Source organism: Myripristis murdjan, chromosome 13, assembly GCF_902150065.1.
Source record: "Myripristis murdjan chromosome 13, fMyrMur1.1, whole genome shotgun sequence".
In the NCBI taxonomy this organism is placed as follows: Eukaryota; Metazoa; Chordata; class Actinopteri; order Holocentriformes; family Holocentridae; genus Myripristis; species Myripristis murdjan.
The window spans coordinates 6,594,287-6,615,234 of NC_043992.1; the positions used below are offsets into that span (position 1 = coordinate 6,594,287).

Consider the following 20,948-nt stretch of genomic DNA (forward strand, 5'->3'; position numbering starts at 1 on the left):
TCAGTCTGCACGCGCCGCACCGCCCGTCGCTCGGGTTTTTATTCTTGCAGGATTTTATTTTTCAGCATCTATTTGATCTTTTTTCTATTTATTAATTCTATTCTCCGTTCATGTTTATACCGACAGACCATCTTCCATCTTTCTGGATTTGATACTTTACGTTTCTTAAGACAACCTAAATTCAGCTGGGAGAAGTTATTCTGAGGGGATGCTGCGATCAAATTATTTTAATAACTAGCAGGCCTGTTTGTCTCTCAGTTCACGGACTCGGTGCGTGTTTCCTCTGCGGGCTCACGCCACGCGGCGGGGCAGACTCACGCATTAACGGCAGGTGACGGTTTGCGGAGACAGCGCGCAGGCAGGTGCTAACTGTCCGAGTTGATGGCGGCCAACCGGGTGGGCAGGCGGGTGAACCGGGTGACCCAGTCCCCGAGCCGGGCCGGGCCGGGCCGGGAGCCGGGCCGGGAGCCGGGCCACAGCCTGCAGCGGCGCCAGGCTCGGGTCACCGTCAAATACAACCGCAGGGAGCTGCAGAGACGGCTGGACGTGGAGAAGTGGATCGACTGCGGGCTGGACGAGCTGTACCGCGGCAGGGTGAGTACTACTGCAGTATACTACTACTACTACTGCTACTACTGACTCTGATACTGATACTGTACCGAGGCAGGGTGACTAGGCTACTGCAGTACTAGTCTACTGATACTACTACTACTACTACTACTACTACTACTACTGACTCAGATACTGATACTGTACCGAGGCAGGGTAAGTAGGCTATTACTGCAGTAGCCTACTACTGATACTACTACTACTACTATAACTGATACTGATACTGTACCGAGGTAGAGTCAGTACTGCTACAATACTGCTGATACTACTACTACTACTACTACTACTACTACTACTACTACTACTACTGACACTGATACTGTACCCAGGTAGGGTGAGCACTACTGCAGTACTGATACTACTACTACTACTACTGCTGCTGCAGCTTCTGACACTGATACTGTACTGAGGCAGAATGAGTACTGTTGTACTACTGTGATAGAACTACCACTAACACTGCTACTAGTATTACTACTATACTTACTAGTAATACTACTGTAAGCACTACTACAGTGGTGTGATACAGTGGTAAGCACTACTACAGTGGTGTGATACCATTACTACTGCTACTACACTGTTGTTAGTGCATTACTACAAGTATTACTACTGCTAGTAGGGCTGTCATAATAACTGCGTTACTGCAGTACCGCCGTCAAAGTTTTATATCTCTAGCGTGTTCAGAGACCCTGAAAACCCTCAGAAGGACCTCGGTTCTGAGGATCTAGGCGGTTCGGTTCTGGAGATGTGGGCCAGAAGTCACGTTTTTCTGCAGCCTCTTGGCCTGCAGCACCACCTGTGTAAATATTACTGCAACACACAGCTGAGTTCACACTTCATCCTGTGTTGTTTGTACATGTTTGAAACAGCGTTGTAGGAACCCCTCTGCCCACTGAAGAAGGACACAACGTGTGCACATAGATTTGTTAAGACAGGTGCAAAATAACAAAATGTCCACTGTCTCCAACAACAATATGATTTATCGCTCACAGTCCGTGTAGGTTTTCCAAAACAGAAAACATCCACTGTCTTTGTAATAAGTACACCTCCAATCACTGACAAAAGAAACATTATTGTACTTGCAGAACAAATAATGCACTGTAAAAAAAAAAAAAAAAAAACCCTCTTTGCTTCCTCCAAGTCAGCAACACCTGTGTAAAAGTAACCCAGCACTACTCCCCCTAGTGGTGGGAGGTTTACCAATCAAACAAAAACTTAAAAAGAAATGGCTCTTATAAGCATAAGTGAGTGGTAAAGACCAATAAAAAGTATACTGACACCATATGTATTTTTTAATTTTTATTTCCTCCTCATGATGTATGAAGGAAACCACAAAAACGAAGGGGGGCGTGGCTTTTTCACCATCGTAAGAGAAATCACAGCCCTAACTGCTACTTTACTGCTGATACTACTATGAAGTCTAAACACCACCACTACTACTACTACTAATACTACTACTTCTACTGCTGCTACTCCTACTACTACTGCTACTACTACTACTACTGCTACTGCTACTGCTACTGCTACTACTACTACTACTGCTACTACGACTACGACTACTACTGCTACTGCTACTACTACTACTACTACTACTGCTACTGCCACTACTACTACTACTACTACTACTACTACTACTGCTACTGCTACTACTACTACTACTGCTACTACTACTACTACTACTACTACTACTGCTACTACTGCTACTACTACTACTGCTTCTACTGCCACTACTGCTACTACTACTACTACTACTACTGCTACTGCTACTACTGCTACTACTGCTACTGCTACTACTACTGCTACTACTACTACTACTACTACTACTGCTGCTCCTACTACTACTACTGCTACTACTGCTGCTGCTGCTGCTGCTGCTGCTGCTGCACTGGCAGGGTTGAAGGTTCAATTCCACCTGGAACCACAGGCAATAAAATGCATCTGTTCATGTTGGAGTTAAACCTCAAAGTCTTTCAAAATAAAAATGTCATATCTCTTGAAAAAGAAGCGCTCTTCCTGTTTGGACAGTATTAGTTTTTCATGAGGCGTTCGGGTGATGTCATGTTTACGGGAACATGTGTGTCATTTCACAGTCAGTTGCCATGTCCCGGGCTGCAGGAAATTCTCAAATAAAATATCCAGGAATTTCAAGCTCAAGGACAAAACCAGCCCCTCCCAAACCAAACCAGTAGCAACCTGCTGTTGCTGAATTCGATCTTTTCCACACTGATCCCGCTCATACCGCTTGCAATATCCAAGCAAACACCAAAAAACACCTTAGCAGCCACAAACCCAACAACCTGGCACAGTGAGTGCTCTCAAATTTTATTCCGTTTTTTATTTTGGAGGCCGGCTGATCGTCTGGCTGGAGATGAAACTCAGTTTTCCAGCGAACCGAATGCAGCTAAACGCCCGAGCAGAGGAGGATTTAAATCTAGTCTGGTTTGTGGAGGTCGACACTTCATCTGCAGATGTAACAGGAGCTGACAGCAGAACCACTGCTGCAGGCTGCACTGTGTGTGTGTGTGTGTGTGTGTGTGTGTCTGCGTGTGTGTGTGTGGTTACGATATTGTGTTTTATGGCTAAGGAACCGTAGATAGATCCTGTGCTTTGCCGCAATCTTCACTGTGTATGTATGTGTGTGTGTCTGTGTGTGTGTGTGTGTGTGTGTGTGTGTGTGTACAGTGCACTGGACCCGGTTCACCCTTCAGTTCTGACTCCCTCATCGCTCTAATGAGTAGAGCCAATGAGTTTGCCGCTACACTCAAACACATTTTAAAACGCGGAATCAAATCAAATTAAGTCAAATTATATTTTCATAGATTAATGCAAAGTAATGGACTTTGCATGGGAGAGAATCAAATAAACATATTAAATGTGAAAAGTCAGTAATGAGGGTGGTGTAATCTGTGCAGACTGCGGAGCGCAGCACACAGTGGAGTCTAAATAAACTGCAATGTAAATCATTAAGTTCAGACGCGCAGGAACAAGAGAAGCCAGACAGTTTCCCTCACCTGCTGCCTTCACTGTCCTGGAAAAAAACACACACACCTCAGCTCTGGAAATAAGTCTAAGGTTGGAAGTATTTTGTCCTTCTGTGTATCTTAAATAAACGGGACTGTTTTTAAACGTCTTCTGAGTTCAGTCTGATGACAGATGTTGTGTCAGCAGCTGTTAAAACCAGACTAATAATCTGTAAAAAAAAAAATAAATAAAAAATAATAATAAAATAAAATTTGCAAAACTGTCGTCTGTCCTTTGTGATGAAAAAGCGGGAAAAAGAGGTCGTGTGTTGCACCGGCAGTGATAACCCATCACTGCCTGTTACTGGGTTTATTGGAGCACTAGAAAACTCAAATTGCTTTTACACAGTTATGATTTTGTAGCAACACTAATGTTTTTCTCTCGGATGAAAACACTGAAATAAAGGTGAGATTACCGTTCTTAATTATGCCTCCCGAAAAAAATTAACGAGCAACTTAGCAAGAGATTTTAGGTAAAAGCTTCCAAGAAAATGACCTGGACATTAGTCAAAAAATAACATATTTTTTCTTGCAACATCGTGTCATTTCCCCTGAATGTCCACGTCATTTTCTTCTAATCTTTCATCTTGTATGTATGAAATTACAGCGTGAACAGCTGTCTTTGTGTGCACTTTTGTTGCTGAGTCATGACTCGAGTGCTGACTCATGACACAAGGTTTGGTTGATTTTAGATGAGTCGAGAAGAATCTACAAAATATGTAAACTTCACATTTCTGCTGATCTTTTCCCAAAGCAAGAAATCACAGCAGTCAATTATGTTTGTTAGTGTGAAGCAGAGTGTGTGTGTGTGTGTGTGTGTGTGTGTGTGTGTGTGTGTGTGTGTGTGTGTGTGTCTGGGAACACTCCCCAATCAACCCTCAAATCTTTCCCATGGGGCTCTTGGGCATGGATGGCATTTTCCTCTCAGAATATGCACACACACACACAAAGTGTTGGATCATCTGTTGCCTTAAATGGAGCCCATAGGAACCAGACAACAGGAAATATGCGTCTGTGTCTGTATGTTTGTGTGTGTGTGTGTGTGTGTGTGTGTGTGTGTGTGTGATCAGTGTGGGGGAGGGGTGTAGTGACCTGGCTACAGTGTTCATGGCAGAGAGAGAGGGAGCGTTTGGTTTGTTTTTCTCGTCAGCAGGACTCTGTGTTGATGTTTCTGCTCTGTGTTCAACATTTTAAAAGAAAACAAAACAAAAATGAACCAACAAACCAGAAGAGGACCAAAGACCAAAACCCGGACAGGAAGGGACAAAACAATGATGTTTTTCCACACCTGCAGTTGGACCTGAAGGCATCACGAGCAGCAGCGAGTGTGAGGCGATGTGACGGACGGGCTTTGGATAAACTTGTTTCATATTAAATCATTTTTCCTCAGGATTTAAACTCCTGGCAGGTGTGTTTGTAGAAGCTGTAATATATATCCCACCAGGAGGCGCGTGACACGGAAGCTTCCGGAAACTGCTGACCGAACCCAAACAAGGAACCGATCCGTAGGCCCCGCCCCTCGCCGGCGCCGCCAGCCTGCAGGACGACAGCTGAGATAAAACCTTTACCATCACTCCATCAGTGCACTGTCTTCATCTCAGCACTACCCTTCCTCCTCCTCCTCGTCCTCCTCCTGCCCCTCCTCCTCCTCTTCAGTCAGTCTGAATGCAGCTGAAAGGGTTTGATGTATGACCCTGAACCTCCAGGGAGGGTGGAGTTATTGATGTGTCAAAGATGGTAAAAGCTACATTAGGAGGCCTTTCATACTGGTGGTGGGAGTGTGTGTGTGGGTGTGTGTGCGGGGGGGGGGGGTGTCTCTCTTTGTCCTCTTGTTTCAGTGTCTCACACACACAAACGCACACACACACACACACACACACGCATACACACACACACACACACACATGCATACACACACATGCGCACACACACACACACACACACACACACACACGCGCGCATAGACACACACACACACACACACACACACACACACACACACACACACACACACAACTTTATTACCAGATTAATATTCATCAGGGGACAAATCATTTCATTGTTGTTCTTTCTCTTCCCCTGTCTGCCCATCTACTGTGTTATTGTGGTGTGTGTGTGTGTGTGTGTGTGTGTGTGTGTGTGTTTTAATGTGTGTGTGTGTGTGTTAATGTGTGCGTCCAGCTGCCAGCAGACCAGTGGGCGTGGCTGGTCAGTGATAAATAGATAATCAGATCTGCCCTTTTGGCTCATTTCCTGTCAAAGACCCCCTTCACACACACACACACACACACACACACACACACACACCAGGGCTGTTAGCTCTTAATCAATGTGAATTAGCCCAACACACACTCTCCCTGGTCTCGTTAGTTTGGTTTCAGCGGAGAGTTTTTCAAAATTAAAGCTCGTTCCTCAGTTTTTCTGGCGTCTGTGAAGCGTTTTGGAAAAAGTCTCGCTTCAATAATTTGATACTTTGATTTGATTCTACAATAGTTTTTTTATTTTTTTGGATGATTTGCTTCAATTCGATTTTACCCCCCAAAGTCCCTGAACTGTCCTTCAAACGTCCTTCAGAGCTTCACAACATTTTTATTTTCCTGATCAAAGCAGCTCATGTTCAGAATCTCCACTGGAATTTCAAAATAAAGTTCTGTGGGTTTGAACGAAGCTCGGCCACAGCAGCAGCGTGGAACAGGTTCACCATGTGCACTGATTTTAAAAACAACATTTTTCCTCTAAAAAGTAAAAAAGAAACAAACAAACAAGTGACAATCAAGTTATTTTAACATTTATTTTAAAACTAAGTTAAATAAATGTGACTGCTGTGTTTTCTCCTGAGTGTTATTCGAGCAGCAAGATTTAGAAATGAAATGCCTGGCGATGATCAAAAGCAGCTTTTCTTTAAGTTTAATTATTTTTAACATCTTTATATGAGGTGTTGTGGATTATCGCAGCATGAAAAATGACAAAAAGTGGAATAAAGAAAACCACTGACAGACTAAAACATTTTGTAACAGAATTTTAACTAAAATTTAACTAACTAAAATTGCGGCAAAAAAACCCAATCTGATGGCAATAAATTTCAAGGATCTGGGAAAGACTAAAATAAAAACTAAAATAAAAATCCCTGCCAAAAGGAGCATTGCTTCTCATAGACGGCCAGTGTATTGATCAGTTCCGTAGTCAATATGTAATCATGCAAAGAGCGACTTGTCAGACTGCAGGTGGAGGAGAAAATGTTCCGCTGAAATGAAAAATAAAGAGATAAAGAGAAGAAGAGGAGAGAAAAAACAGGAGAGGAGGAGAAAAGTGTTGCTAACCAGCAATTAAGCTATTGATTGATGAAGATATCACTGTCTCCTGGGAGATTGTGTGTGTGTGTGTGTGTGTGTGTGTGTGTGTGTGTGTGTGTGGTCATACAAACGGGGGATGGGGCATGAAGGGAAGATGGGCAGATATCCCATATGTCACCAAAGAGCACAAAGAGGGATTCCCCCTTACACACACACACACACACACACACACACTGAGCATTAACCCAGTCTGAGCCATTATCAGCTCCATTAGACTGCCAGCAAGCGATCAGGTCCAGTAATCTGTGTTTATGTGTGTGTGTGTGTGTGTGTGTGTGTGTGTGTGTGTGTGCTGACAGGACTGACAGTCACTTCATTGTTAAGCCAACACATTCATCTCATATATCATTTCTAATCCAGCAGTCTCATCTCTCTGTCCATTTGCCGCTCGTCGTCACAGAGCTGGAATCTGATTGGACGAGAGGTGAAGCTGGTTTTTCCTCTGTAGATCTACAGCGAACAGACAGATCACGGTTTACTTTACTGAGAAACAGTTTTACTCAGTTCGGGATAAGAAAGTTATTTTCCAAGATGCTGCGAGTCTGTTTGGTTAAATCACGCCGTGTGGTTCACAGATTCAAACAGAAACAGGACATATGAAGCGTCTGGGTGTTATTTTTGCTCTGTTGCCGGGTAGAAAACATCTGTGTGTCATCTGCCACGTCTCCTCAGCATCACCAGTCCCAGCCTGCCGGGGGGCCGGGGCCGCGTGACCTCTGACCTCTGCCGGCCCCCACCCGGATCCTCCTCCTCCTCCTCACATCACCAGCTGTGCTAATTAGGCTAATTGGGCAGCATTAATATGTGATCAAGAGACAGAAAAATCAATAAAACGTCATCAGAGTTTATCATCGACTAAAATGATGGATCCAGCTGCTACTTCCAAAATAAAAGCCACAAAGAACTGGCAAGATTTGAACGACTGGAATCAACTTTTCTATTTTTGGAAGTAAATTTATGATGACATTTTAAATAATTATAATAAATTGATGAAAACTAGAGGCAGGTGGTCGTTAAAGGATCAATACTGACTATTGATTAGTATCAGCCGGTCGATCGGTCGCCTGGCACACTGAGGTGTCACGTCAGCAGCTTGGGGCTCCACACCTGAACTCATCACTCTTTACTGCGCTCCTATTGGTCAGATCATGAGGGAATGCAGTGGTGTCCAACGGGGGGTCCGGGGACCCTCGGGGGTCCTTGAGGGTCTTCCAGAGGGCCCTCAGCAAAACAAGCAATTTAAATGTGAAAGACGTCTGAACGCAGCCTCGAGAAATCTGATCCGGAATCACCGATCTGACCTTAAATACATAATTTTGATAATTCTGTTTTTTTGTCATTGTTAAACATTGGTTGCTCTATATTTTGGTGGTCATTTTCTTGTAATTTTTTTCACTAATTTACTGGGTCATTTCTTCTCCTTCCACCACACAGATGAACATTTCGCAGCTGGTTAGAAATGTTAGATCTGAGACACACAAGTTCAATTGTAAAGTTTATTAAGAAACACACATTACGGTGGAAAATGCAGCCGTGTTGTCCCTGCCCTCACGCTCTGAGCAGCCCAGTAAGAACACCTGCACAGCGTCTACAGGTGGGCAGGAATTGAACCAGCGGCTGTCCTGCCTCAGTGTTGGTGGTGTAGTGGAAAGTATAGCTGCTTGCCAAGCAGGTGACCCGCGTTTGATTCCTGACCAATGCAAAGTCTTGTGAGCATGTTGTACCCAAACCTTTGGGCGACTGGACGTGGCGGCTGTGTTTTCTTACACTTGTGTCAAGAAGCAAAGCGTGACAGCAAATGCACATAATCGGTGTGGCATCAGGTGGTTTGGGCTCAAGCACAGAATCCACTGTGGACACAAACTGCCCTGCTGAGGGTTTGCAACGTTTTGCTCGATGGCATTGGTGCTTTGGTTAACATAGAGCACTCGGGCTGCCCAAAAATATCAGACAAGGGAACATGGTTCTTGCTGGCAAGGGCTCGTCCGGGATTTGAACCCGGGACCTCTCGCACCCTAAGCGAGAATCATACCCCTAGACCAACGAGCCGGCCATGGTGCCTTTTCTTCTGCCTCGTCAGCTAGAGCTGGTGCCATGAGAGCGCTTTCTAAAAACATTCAACAGAGGGAGCTGTACATGGCGACGCCATCAGAATGGCTGAGCGGTCAAAGGTGCTGCGTTCAGGTTTCAGTCTCCCCGGGAGGCGTGGGTTTGAATCTCAGTTCTGACACTGGAAAGCCGGTTTTTAACATTTTGTTCGATGGCTTTGGTGGACACAGAGCAATTGGGCTGCCCAAAAACATCAGACCAGGGCGCAAGGTTCTTGATAGAAAGGGCTCGTCCGGGATTTGAACCCGGGACCTCTCGCACCCTAAGCGAGAATCATACCCCTAGACCAACGAGCCATTTGTCATCAACTAAAATGCTGGATCCAGCTGTTACTTCCAAAATAAAAGCCATAAAGAATTGGGAAGATTTGAACGACTGGAATCAACTTTTCTTTTTTTGGAAGTAAATTTATGATAACATATTAAATAATTATAATAAATTGATAAAAACTAGAGGCAGGTGAGACTCTGAGAAGTGCTGCATCGTTGTGAAACGATCAGTACTGACTATCGATTAGTATCAGCTGGTCGATCGGTCGCCTGGCACACTGAGGTGTCACATCAGCAGCTTGGGGCTCCACACCTGAACTCATCACTCTTTACTGCGCTCCTATTGGTCAGATCATGAGGGAATGCAGTGGTGTTCAATGGGGGGTCCGGGGACCCTCGGGGGTCCTTGAGGGTCTTCCGGAGGGCCCTCAGCAAAACGAGGAGCAGTTTAAATGTGAAAGAAGTCTGAACGCAGTCTTGAGAAATCTGATCCAGCATCACCGATCTGACATTGAATAAATCATTTTGATTTTTTTTTTTTTTTTTTGTCATTTTTAAACATTGGTTGCTCTATAATTTGTTGGTCATTTTCTTGTAATTTTTGTCACCAATTTCTTAGGTCATTTCTTCTTCTTCCACCACGCAGTGGCTGCCCTGCCTCAGTGTTGGTGGTGTAGTGGAAAGTATAGCTGTTTGCTAAGCAGGTGACCTGGGTTTGATTCCTGACCAATGCAAAGTCTTGCAAGCATGTTATATGCAGGGGTGAAAATCCCATTTCATTATTGGGGGGGACAATAAACAGCAACAGAGTAATTCCTGGAGGGGACATGAAAAAACTGCTGTCTGGCACTACTGTACCACCCTCTTTCTCTCTTACGCTCCTTTGAAACTTGCTGTACAGTATTGAGCCTTCAGCATGTTCATATGTTTTAAATAATGCTATTAAAAGCAAGAATCCTCTACCCAAATTTCTTTGCTCACTGTTCTATTTCCACTACAGTACATCAAAGTAGCTTTACAAGCACTAGGAAGTCAAAATAAGCTCTAAAACTAGAGGAAATACCTTGCCTACTTTAAATTAGCAACTTTATGGATGGCAGGGTCTTGTCCCCCCTGACAGAGGGAGCTGTACATGGCGACGCCATCAGAATGGCCGAGCGGTCAAAGGTGCTGCATTCAGGTCGCAGTCTCCCGTGGAGGCATGGGTTTGAATCCCAATTCTGACACTGGAAAGCCCGTTTTCAACATTTTGTTCGATGGCATTTGTACTTTGGTGGACACAGAGCACTCGGGCTGCCCAAAACCATCAGACCAGGGTACAAAGTTCTTGCTGGAATGGGCTCGTCCGGGATTTGAACCCGGGACCTCTCGCACCCTAAGCGAGAATCATACCCCTAGACCAACGAGCCAGTTGGTGTGCCCTGGTTTTCACGGTAATCTTCCAGGGTAATTTTTTTTCACTGATTTCATGCTCATCTGTATAGATCTGTTAGATCCATTAAGGTTAGATCTGAGACACACAAGTCCATTTGTAAAGTTTATTAAGACACATTTGTTCCTCTCCACTGGTTCTGTCTACACATGGAGGGAGTTGTTTTGTTTTGTTTTGTTCGAGGACAATAGAGCCCAGACAGTGAAAATTATGATTGTTCAATAGATAGATATAAAGGGTAGATACTCTATTGATCCTGGAGGAAATTAAGGAATTGTATATTTGTGTATGAATAATACGCAGCCCCCGAAGGGTCATGGCCAGAGTTTTTGTGTTCCCTGCAGTATGTTTTACATTTTCTTACATAAAATTTTACACTCTCTTGCAATAGATTTTAGCTCACAATACTTTTCTGCTTCCTGAGCTGTGTGTCTGTTTCGGCTCAGCTCAACCTCTTGATCTGGCGATGTGTTTCAGTTTCCTTTCACTGATCACATCACTAGGCCTGTTGATCAATAGCGCTGTATCAGCAGAATAATCGCCCAGTTCAGTCAAATTCAGTCAGCTGATCCACACTGGGGTGCTGTGCTGCTGCACTGGGAGCAGTGGAAATAAGACGTTGATCTGAAAGTATGGCTTAAGTATGGGAACACAAAAAAAAAAAAAACATGACCCTCCGAGGCATCCGTAAAACAACACACTGCAGGTATCTGGTGAAATGTCCCTTTATTTTTTCATGTCAATATTTGAATCACAGAAAAAACAGATATAAGGATATCAGTTTTTTGGCGGTGTCACAGATATCAGTTTTTTAGTTTGTGTTAGGGATGAGCGAGTACACCACTATCTGTATCTGTATCTGTATCTGTTTAACCATCTACATTATCCGTATCTGTACTCGGAATGGGCGGGGCCGAAACCGAAAGTGGGCGGGGTTTATCCCGGAAGTTGGCTTAGTCTGACCGGAAATGGTGGGGCTTAACCGGTAGGTTATTTTAAGCCTGAAATTGATATGGGTTGATCAGACGTTGCTATATTTATTGTTTATTGGAAAACTATTTACAGAACAGCCTCAGAAGCTTCAGATCAATGTTTTTGATCACAACAGTAAACAAACTATTTACAGAGTGATCTTTTTATAAACACAGAACATGAATATTCTTAAGTGCATCAATGAATACAACACATGCAGTAGGCAATTATGAAGTACTAGAGAGAGAGTGTATATATACTGTATATCTATATGTCTATATCTATCTATGTATAAAAGTTTTCCAACTTACTTTATATCAGAAACCAGCCGGTAAGAGGGAGCAGACAGTAAAAAAAAAAAAACGACCGCTGTGTCGGCAGTGAGAGACGCGATGCCAGTTGCATTCAGCCCAAACCCCTAACCCCTAACCCCTAACTCTGCTCAAAAGCAGCGCGTCTGTTACCAACCAAGTTCAGCAGAAACTCCACTGACTATCAGTGATTACAGACCGAGGGAAGAGCGAGCTGGAAATACCTGACCGCTACTGAAGAGAGACGCGACGTGAGCTGTCAACACCTGAGTGAGTGACAGCTGAGGTTGTCCCTGTGTGTGTGTGTGTGTGTGTGTGTGTGTGTGTGTGTGTGTGTGAGTGGGGCACACGGTGTAGGGGAGAGTCCCTGTGTGTGACTGGCCTATCACACAACGTGGACACAGTCGGCTACCTAATGAAGATTTTCATTCATCACGATTACAGATATTGACTCATATTACTCGGATCATACTCGGCAAAAGTGCTATATCTGTACCGGATACTCGTTTCAGCCGATTATCTGGCTCATCCCTAGTTTCTGAGAGTGCTGCCCCCTCCTGGTGGGGAGAGGTGTCTCCTTTCGGCAGAAGGAGCTGTGTGGTGTGTTCAGGGACAGCGTGTAACCCTCAGAGTTTAATTTCTCTGTATTTATCAGGCTGAGGAGAGTTTGTTATACTCAGCTATGAACGGTATGTGTAAACACACACACACACACACACACACACACACACACACACACAGAGTGACCTGAGGTGACCCCAGGCTCGCTGTTGACCGTATATGGGCAACAGACAGGAAGAGCTGAAACAGCAGGAAATGGTGATGGAGGGAAATAATGGAAAATAAATACTGTGTGTGTGTGTGTGTGTGTGTGTGTGTAGACAGGCAGCTTGTTTGTGTCAACTTGTGTGTTGTAGATACCTGACATCACATGTTTGTGTGTGTGTGTGTGTGTGTGAGTGTGTGTGTGTGTGTGTGTGTGTTTGTGTGTTTGTGTGTGTGTGTGTGTGTGTGTGTGTGAATGCGAGTGTGTGTGTGCGAGTGTGTGTGTGTGTGTGCACGCACGAGTGTGTGTGTGTGTGTGTGTTTGTGTGAGTGTGAGTGTTTACTTGGCATTTAAAGTTTAAAGAAAGGTCTTGCTGCGCTGGGTGGCAGAGAGTTGACAGGACTGACTCACACTGGCCTTTAGACACACACACACACACACACATACACACATACATACACAAACATTCATAAACATACACATTGGCGCACATTAAAGCTTCAGACATCAGTACACACATACACACACACATACATGCACAGAGAGAGGGAGAAGGCTCTCCACACACATCACACACACACACACACACACACACACACACACACATCAAACAGTCCTCTCTATGATGTTTTCAGTTCCTCATTGCAGCTTGTTAAAAATTAGCCTCATTAACGAGGTGTGTGTGTGTGTGTGCGTGTTTGTGTGTGTGTGTGTGACTCAAACACACGTCTTTTTATGTTTAAAGGGAAATTCCTTATAATGTGAGGCCTTGATCAGCTGCATCCTTGTGATTTGTTTGTCCTCCTCCGCCGGGGAAAATAGTCCTTGGGAAATGTTTTACTTTCCCCAGCCGACAGCCTGTTGTTATTTCCTGGTTTGATCTTTCTAAATCTCTGTCTGGGCCTGAATAAGCCCCTCCTGTTGCTCCTCTTCCTCCCCTCGCCTCCTCAGCTCCATTCAAAGCGTCTCTGAAACGTCACGTTCTGCGGAGCCAAATGTCAGGCTGGTGGTGCAGGTGCTTCAGAAGAAGTTCATACGAAGCAGCGTCACCTTGTAGCTGACAGCCTGCAGCTTCACCTCATTTTCAAACTGCAGCTCAGAGACAAAATAATCCATGTTAATCCAACGGGAGCCTCGTGAGAGTCAAAAAAAAAAAAAAACAGTCACATTTTTTTCTTTGTGAAAACTTAAAATGAATGTTGTTGACGCGCTGTAGTGGTCAGAAAATCATGCAGCCACATAAAATACAACCAAACTGATCAGCGGTTTAAACCAAAAGTAATACAAGAACAATAAAATGTACTAAACCTAAGAATGCATTAACAGAGGTGTGTGTGTGTGTGTGTGTGTGTGTGTGTGTGTGTCAGGAGGAGCAGATGCCAGAGGAGCTGAACATCGACGAGCTGCTGGACCTGAAGACTGATGAGGAGAGAACACACAGACTGCAGGTACTAAACTGTCTGTCTGCCTGTCTCTCTCTCTCTCTCTCTCTCTCTGCCTGTCTCTCTCCTTCGCTCTCTCTCTCCGTCTGTCTGTCTCTCTCTCTGCCTGTCTGTCTCACAGTGCTCTCCCCTCTCTTGCAGGAGATTCTTCAGTCGTGCAACAACAACACCGAGGTGAGAAGCTCCAGACTGACAAGCGCTTGATATTCCGCAGCTTGCTGAGGCATGTGAACGCCTCGTCCTGTTTACTTCAGGAGCTTCTCTGTGAGCTCGGGGGGCTCAGTACAGACGTGTGGTACACCTCCACCAGGACACACCATTTTGTTTTTTTTTAAATAATGAATGTATTTAAAGATATAACTAAAGATATTTGTTGTACGTTTGTACAGTCAGCAAACAGGAACACACATTATGACAGGTGAGGCACAGGAGCATGTACCTGGCAGCTGGTTAAGATATGATAGGATAGGATGTTGGAAAATGTGCCAAGTGTGCAAGAGTGCAACAAAATGAAAAAACAAAACAAAAAGTAGCAGCGATTCCCAGTTATTTCCTTTATTCTTTATGATTTTTTATGGTTTTTGTGCGTTGTGTGTCTCAGGTGTTCATCAGGGACTTGGTGCTGAAGCTTCCGGGGCTGCAGAAGCAGGAGGATCTGCACAACGACGGCATCGACCTGCCGCAGCTGCACATCTACCCCGCCCGCTCCGGGTCAGCCGAGCGGGAGGTGCTGCACTGAGAAACAAACGCACCAATCCAATCCAATCCTGAGCTCTAACCTGCCTCGCATCACCCACGAGCATCCTGCTTTACCCAACCCGGAGGAGCTGGACTGAAAAAGAAACACACCCTAACCCGCCCAGCTCTGCCCACCACAGAGGTGCTGTAGTACAAAACCAACATACCCACTGTTGCTCCGTGTAAGGAAACGTCTACCCCAACCAACACAATGTAGCTGATTAGGATCTTGCCTCTTCATATACCCCACCCAACCCTGACAGACTGTACTGAAAAATAAACATACCCAAGGTCTGGGACCACAGCTATACCTGAACTATTGGAGTTTAGCTGACCAGGAGGCGCTGTACTGAGAAACAAACATACCCAATCTACCAGTCACCCCTGGTGCTGTCAAATGGGAGGTTCTGTACTGAAAAATAAACACACCCAGTGTCTAAATATATATCTATCTCTGGTCAACAGGGAGGTGCTGTCTTACAAAACAAGTACACCTCATTTTGACCTGCTCTGTAACTCCTCCCAGCTGCATGGAGTCTCTGCAATAATAAACAAACATACCCTGTCCTGCCTCTCACCTGTAGCTCCACCCAGCCAGTAGATTCCACAATGAAAACCAAATGTACCCCATCTTGTGCCCACAAGGAGGGAAATGGTGCATTATGAAACAAACATACCCAATGGCTTAAAATCAGTGAGAGCTCCACCAGCCAGGAGGCTCTGCAATGAAAAACAAACATGTCCAGAGAGGAACAGACTTCTTACCAGGTCAAACCATTTCAGCTGACAGGGAAACACAGCATGATGAATCAAACGCACCCAACGAGACCTTGCCTTCTATCATCTACTACAGCCACAGGAGGTGCAGTGATGGAAAACAAGCATACCCAGGAGTCCTCAGGTGCTGCAGTTAAAAACAAACACACCTGATTTAGTTCTGGTTTACAACCCCACCCACCTGACCTCTCCAGACACAAGATAAACAAACACACCCAGTGTAAACCTTAAGTCCACCAGGGGCGTGACATCAGGGAGGAGCTGCAGTGATAAATTAATGCAACTGAATATCTCCGTGATGATGTGCTACAAATCAAGTGCACCTCATGTTCCCCCTGAACCTCAGAGCTACACCTCAAGCTCCACCTGCAGGGAAGCCCTGCACTGTAAACCAAACGCAACCCGGAGTGATCCTGGTCTGTTTAGCCCATGTTTAAGATGTCCGACACTTTTTTCTACCTTTAAATATTACGTGCTCAAGTGTGTGTGTGTGTGTGTGTGTGTGTGTGTGTGTGTGTGTGTGTGTGTGTGTGTTTAAAGCTTTGTCATGTTTGACCCGACACATGAAGGGTTTTATTCCAAAATGAGATGTGAAACTCCAGTTAAAAACTTCACATCAGGAATGAAAATTAAAAGTTATCAATTATTTATCAGTTATTATCAAATACCACATTTACTTATAAAACAATGACATCAAAAATTATATTAAATGATCAAAATGAGTTGTAATTAAATCAGCTGGTGAGCATCAGGCGTTTTTTCCCAAACATTTTATTTTGGAATAAAGCTCATCATACGGTGATGAGATTTTATGCTTTTTTGTTTCACTTGAGGTTGTTTGACATTCCTGTTTTGCTTGGGAGTTTTGTGTGTCATGTTCCTTTAGACGCCATGAATCAAATACACATTTACAGGAGGACAATGGCAGGTGTAAAAGGTTTAGAAGGAAATATGACATGAGGAATATCAGAGTCTTCGTTGGGTTGGAATTGAAAATATGTGAGGAAATGATTTCCACAGATTTTCCACCTACGAGAACCCATGTCTCCACCTGCAGGGGGCGCCACAGAGGCTCAAAACAGAGTCAAATGAGCAGTGGTCAGTGGGACCTTTCCAGAAACTGAGCTCTGTAAATGATAATCATGTTTCTCCTGAGTGTTGATGAAAATGAGCAGCCGCTGGTTCAGAAGATCCACATTTCTCTGAGCTCAGATGAAGGAAATGTGGATCCATTTCTGCAGCCAGTCAGCAGCACAGAGCCTCAGTGCGAGTGGAAATCTGCTGAAACTCACATCATTTTACAGCCATGGATTATCATTTCAGTTTATAATCCTGTCTACAGCAGAAATATTGACAGGAACAGTGCAGTTACTGATCAATATCTGGAATCAAATGGACTGATCAGTTTAGAGCATTTAGCCCCACTGACCAACACATATTCTGCTCTGTTTAGCTCAGTGCTGCCCCCGCTGGACAAAACACTGAACTGCACTGTTTTTCTGTCTCGCAGCAGGAAGTGGACGAGGGTCAGGTTTCTCTCTCTGCAGGTTTAGTTTGACCGTCACGTCGTCAGTTTTGGTTTAACAGAAGAAAAAAAGCAAAGCAGTGAAATTCCAGCGTCGGCTGCTGTGAATCAGGGAGCGAGCGGCAGCTGCTGACACACCACAGACTGTTTACACTGTAAACAGCTGATATCAGATATCAGTCTGGGTGACACTCCTTCACACACACAGTGAAAGATTTCCTTATTAGAGCTCTGTCCCAGTTATTTTGAATGTTTGGTCCATTTACTCATTTTTTATGTCAACAAACCGTCTAACAGATCCTTCAGCAGCTACAGATTTCACAGCACAGAGTCAAAATGTGAGTTTGTGGTTGAAGCAGCCGCCTTATAATGTTCTGCTTCTGCAGCGAACAAAGTCCTCAACACTCACAAACCACACAGCTGATAATTGGCTGTGGAAAGCAAAATGTTTCCCCGCTCAGGGACTATTTTCCCTGGCGGAGGAGGAAGAGGGAGCGTTTCAGTGTGAAAAAGTCCTGAAAACACAACAGTGCTGCTGCTTTTAGGAAAACTCATGTGGAGGACTTTATTCTGCTGATGGAAAACTGGAGTGAAGAAAGTGTGAAGGCTCTGAAAGTTCATGTTCATATCGTAGTGGAATGAATGGAAACCAGCGGCTGGAGGAAAGGGAGGAGAAATGATGTGGCAGCTCTAAAATCCCACTGCTCGCTTTGGGAGGAGATCAGAGGAACATTCTGGAGAGAAAACTGTGGACATGCAGAGGAACTGGGACGGGACTTTAAAAAGTCCTTCAGTCTCATCTCCAGGGTTCAAATCTTGGTTTTCTTCAAACAAGGTAAAAAAAAAAAAAAAAAAGAATGCCACTTGTATCCAGGCAGTTTCACTTGTTTTATCTTTATTTTTATTTATTTTTATTTTTTAATTTTTTTTTTCTGGGAACAAGTGTAAATCTGCTGAATCAGGGCAAAACGAGGCAGATCAGCCACTGGGATCGACAACATGAGTTTTACCTTTGAAGAAAAACTACCTTTGAACAGTGAAGATAAAACTAAGTAACTGTACTTGTTGCGTTTAGGTAACATGATCAGTAAATGCCTGCTCAGGTTTGCATCACTTTTCATAAGTTTTTTTTTTTTTTTTTTTTTTTTTTTCACAGCCACAGTAAAACACACACAGCTTTGCAGCATGCAGGTGTTTTTTTTTTTTTTTTTTTTTTTTTTTTAATCTGTGTGTCTTTATTTTATTCTCTTTGACATGAAACATCTTCCTTCAGAAACACAGAAACCGAGTCTCTGCCTTCTCCTCCCCCACTCTGCTCCCTCTTATATATTACATAACAACACACACACACACCCCTCTGGCCTTTGCAGCTCCCTCACCCTGTGTTCCTGTGTTTTGTATCTGTATGTTGATGTCTTGCAGTGTTTGTATATGATTTTCAATAAATATTTGCATTTGGAAAAACGTTTTTTTTTTTTTTTCTGTCTCTGTTTCTGTCTCATGTTAAAGGGACAGTCCTGCAGGTTTGTCTTCCTTCAAAGTTTTCTGAGCTGATGTCGTGAACATGAAAATGATAGATGGATAAATGACGAGCGAACAGGAAAATGATGTGTGATGGTTTCCTCTCTTCTGCGTCGGTTCAGTTGATTCTGTTTTAAAGCTTCGGTGAGAAAAATAATAATAAGGAATAAACACCAACATTAATTACTTCCTTAACCCTGTGAAGCCTGAACTATCACATAATTGCTAGAAATTTTTTTTCTTTGAAACAAGAGTATTAATTGAAGCCTCTGACAATTTTTTAAAAAGAAATTAAATCTGGAATTTGTTGCTATTCATTTAATGTGCACAGCATGTTTTTTTTTTACAAAAAAAAAAAAGCAAAAATGTACAGATCACAACATTTTTAACCCCTTAAACTCTGAGTTTCCTTTAAATTGTTCCTCAAGTAATTTATTATAATTATAATTTCAAACATAGAACATTTTTTTCCATATTGTACGACCACGGCATACACATTCTGTATCTGTGCCAGTGTGTGTGATTCAGGAGCTGTTACGGCTCGGGTTCGGGTTTGGGACGGCTTTCTCTCAGCCACTGAGCAAAAAGTCTTTTCAAACTTCAGAAACGTGTTGAAATGTGAAATTTGACTTTAATGCGACTCCACAGATAAATGAAGGTCTTTCTGAGACAAGAATGAAACACAAACAAATTTTATTTCCATTTAAAGAGTGAATCCAAAGTGCCTATGTGAGGCTTTAAACATGAGCAGGAAGCGCCCCCTTCTGTTCACAAACAGCGTTACACCAACACTGACAGCCAGCAGGAGGGAGAGTCACACCGATGACTTTTCAATCCACAGAGCGCTTCACAACAAAAAGCAGATCAATAATCAATAAAATCACAGAGAGCAGTGACAATAATGAATAAAACATCAGATAAAAAGGTTCAGCCGTTAATGGAGCCATTATACACAGATGGTATAAATATATCCCACATTCATTTTTACTGTATATTTTACAGCCAGAAATCAAATCTAAGTTTTGTAAGTTATAGAAAAACTAGGGGATCATTTGTTGCTGATTTTAGCTTCATATTTTTCAATGTTTCTGCGCTTTTATTCTGTAACGGCCTACGGTGGCAAATTTATGAAGGAATAAGTGTCATAACTGCTGTTGGAAACTGATGACTTTGGCCTGTTTAGCTGTTGTTGGATTATTTTTATTCATTTCTTTATTTATTTTATTATTTATTACTGCTTCTATTCTTGTAGTTGTGGTATTACTTACTTAATTTGTTCAATTTATCTATTTTTGTGTATTGTTATTGTTACTATGATCATTATTTTTCTACTTCCTTTTATCTATTTAACTGTCTATCTCTCAACATCCTTCTGTTTTGTGCATCTTCTGTTTTCCCCTCTCTTCATGTTGTTTTGCTCTTGTTTGGTCGTTGTTGTTGTTTTTCTCTCTGATTTTTCTGCTTTGCTGTGCACTTTGTCCACTCTGTTTTTAAAGGCACTGTATAAATAAAGTTTTACTGTCATTATAATGATGATAATAAAAGATGAGATGAGATGAAGTGAGCTCTGCTCAGTGTTTCCTGCTCTGACTGCAGCTCTGCTGACATCCTGCAGGTGGCGGCAGACGACAGCAGAGCCACTCACATCAGCAGCAGCAAACACATGCAACAGGCGGGAGGGGTTAAAGGTGACAAAAAGATTTAAGTGTCAACAAATGAAAATGAAAGAAGGTGAAAGAAAGCCATCATCATCATCATCATCATCATCACCACGACACAGAACAGTCTGTCTGGTTCTGTCCTCCAGTCTGCAGGAATCAGCTGGTTCGTCTTATAAACTAAAAACATTTCTAAGGTTTGGTTTAATGACAGGCCACCAATAAAAAAGTAACAGAAATGCAAAATACATAAATAAATAAATAGATATACAAATAAATAAATAACACATCACACTGCTGCAGGGATATTGTGGGCAAAAAACCCTTTTCCTTTCCCCGACGTCCCCAGTCTGAGACCAGATGCTGGACACCATTTCCATCTCTGTACAGCCAGTGGTTCAGTTCCTATGAGTAGCATTTCCTCTTAGCTTAGCATAAACACTTGAAGT

General features: G+C 43.3%; 1 protein-coding gene and 3 non-coding genes across 4 annotated transcripts; 1 reads left to right on the forward strand and 3 right to left on the reverse strand.

The window, feature by feature from the left end:
• The first annotated feature begins 30 nt into the window (after positions 1–30).
• Positions 31–17,717, forward strand: ppp1r14ab (protein phosphatase 1, regulatory (inhibitor) subunit 14Ab). The gene is made up of 4 exons (XM_030067386.1): positions 31–594; positions 14,206–14,286; positions 14,422–14,454; positions 14,882–17,717. The coding sequence occupies exons 1-4, from the start codon at positions 382–384 to the stop codon at positions 15,017–15,019; spliced, it is 465 nt and encodes a 154-aa protein (XP_029923246.1). The 5' UTR covers positions 31–381; the 3' UTR covers positions 15,020–17,717.
• Positions 8,957–9,028, reverse strand: trnap-agg (transfer RNA proline (anticodon AGG)). Its single transcript has one exon. It is a non-coding gene; the product is annotated as a tRNA-Pro (tRNA).
• trnap-agg (transfer RNA proline (anticodon AGG)) lies at positions 9,313–9,384 on the reverse strand. The gene has a single exon. It is a non-coding gene; the product is annotated as a tRNA-Pro (tRNA).
• Positions 10,695–10,766, reverse strand: trnap-agg (transfer RNA proline (anticodon AGG)). The gene has a single exon. It is a non-coding gene; the product is annotated as a tRNA-Pro (tRNA).
• Positions 17,718–20,948: the final 3,231 nt, after the last annotated feature.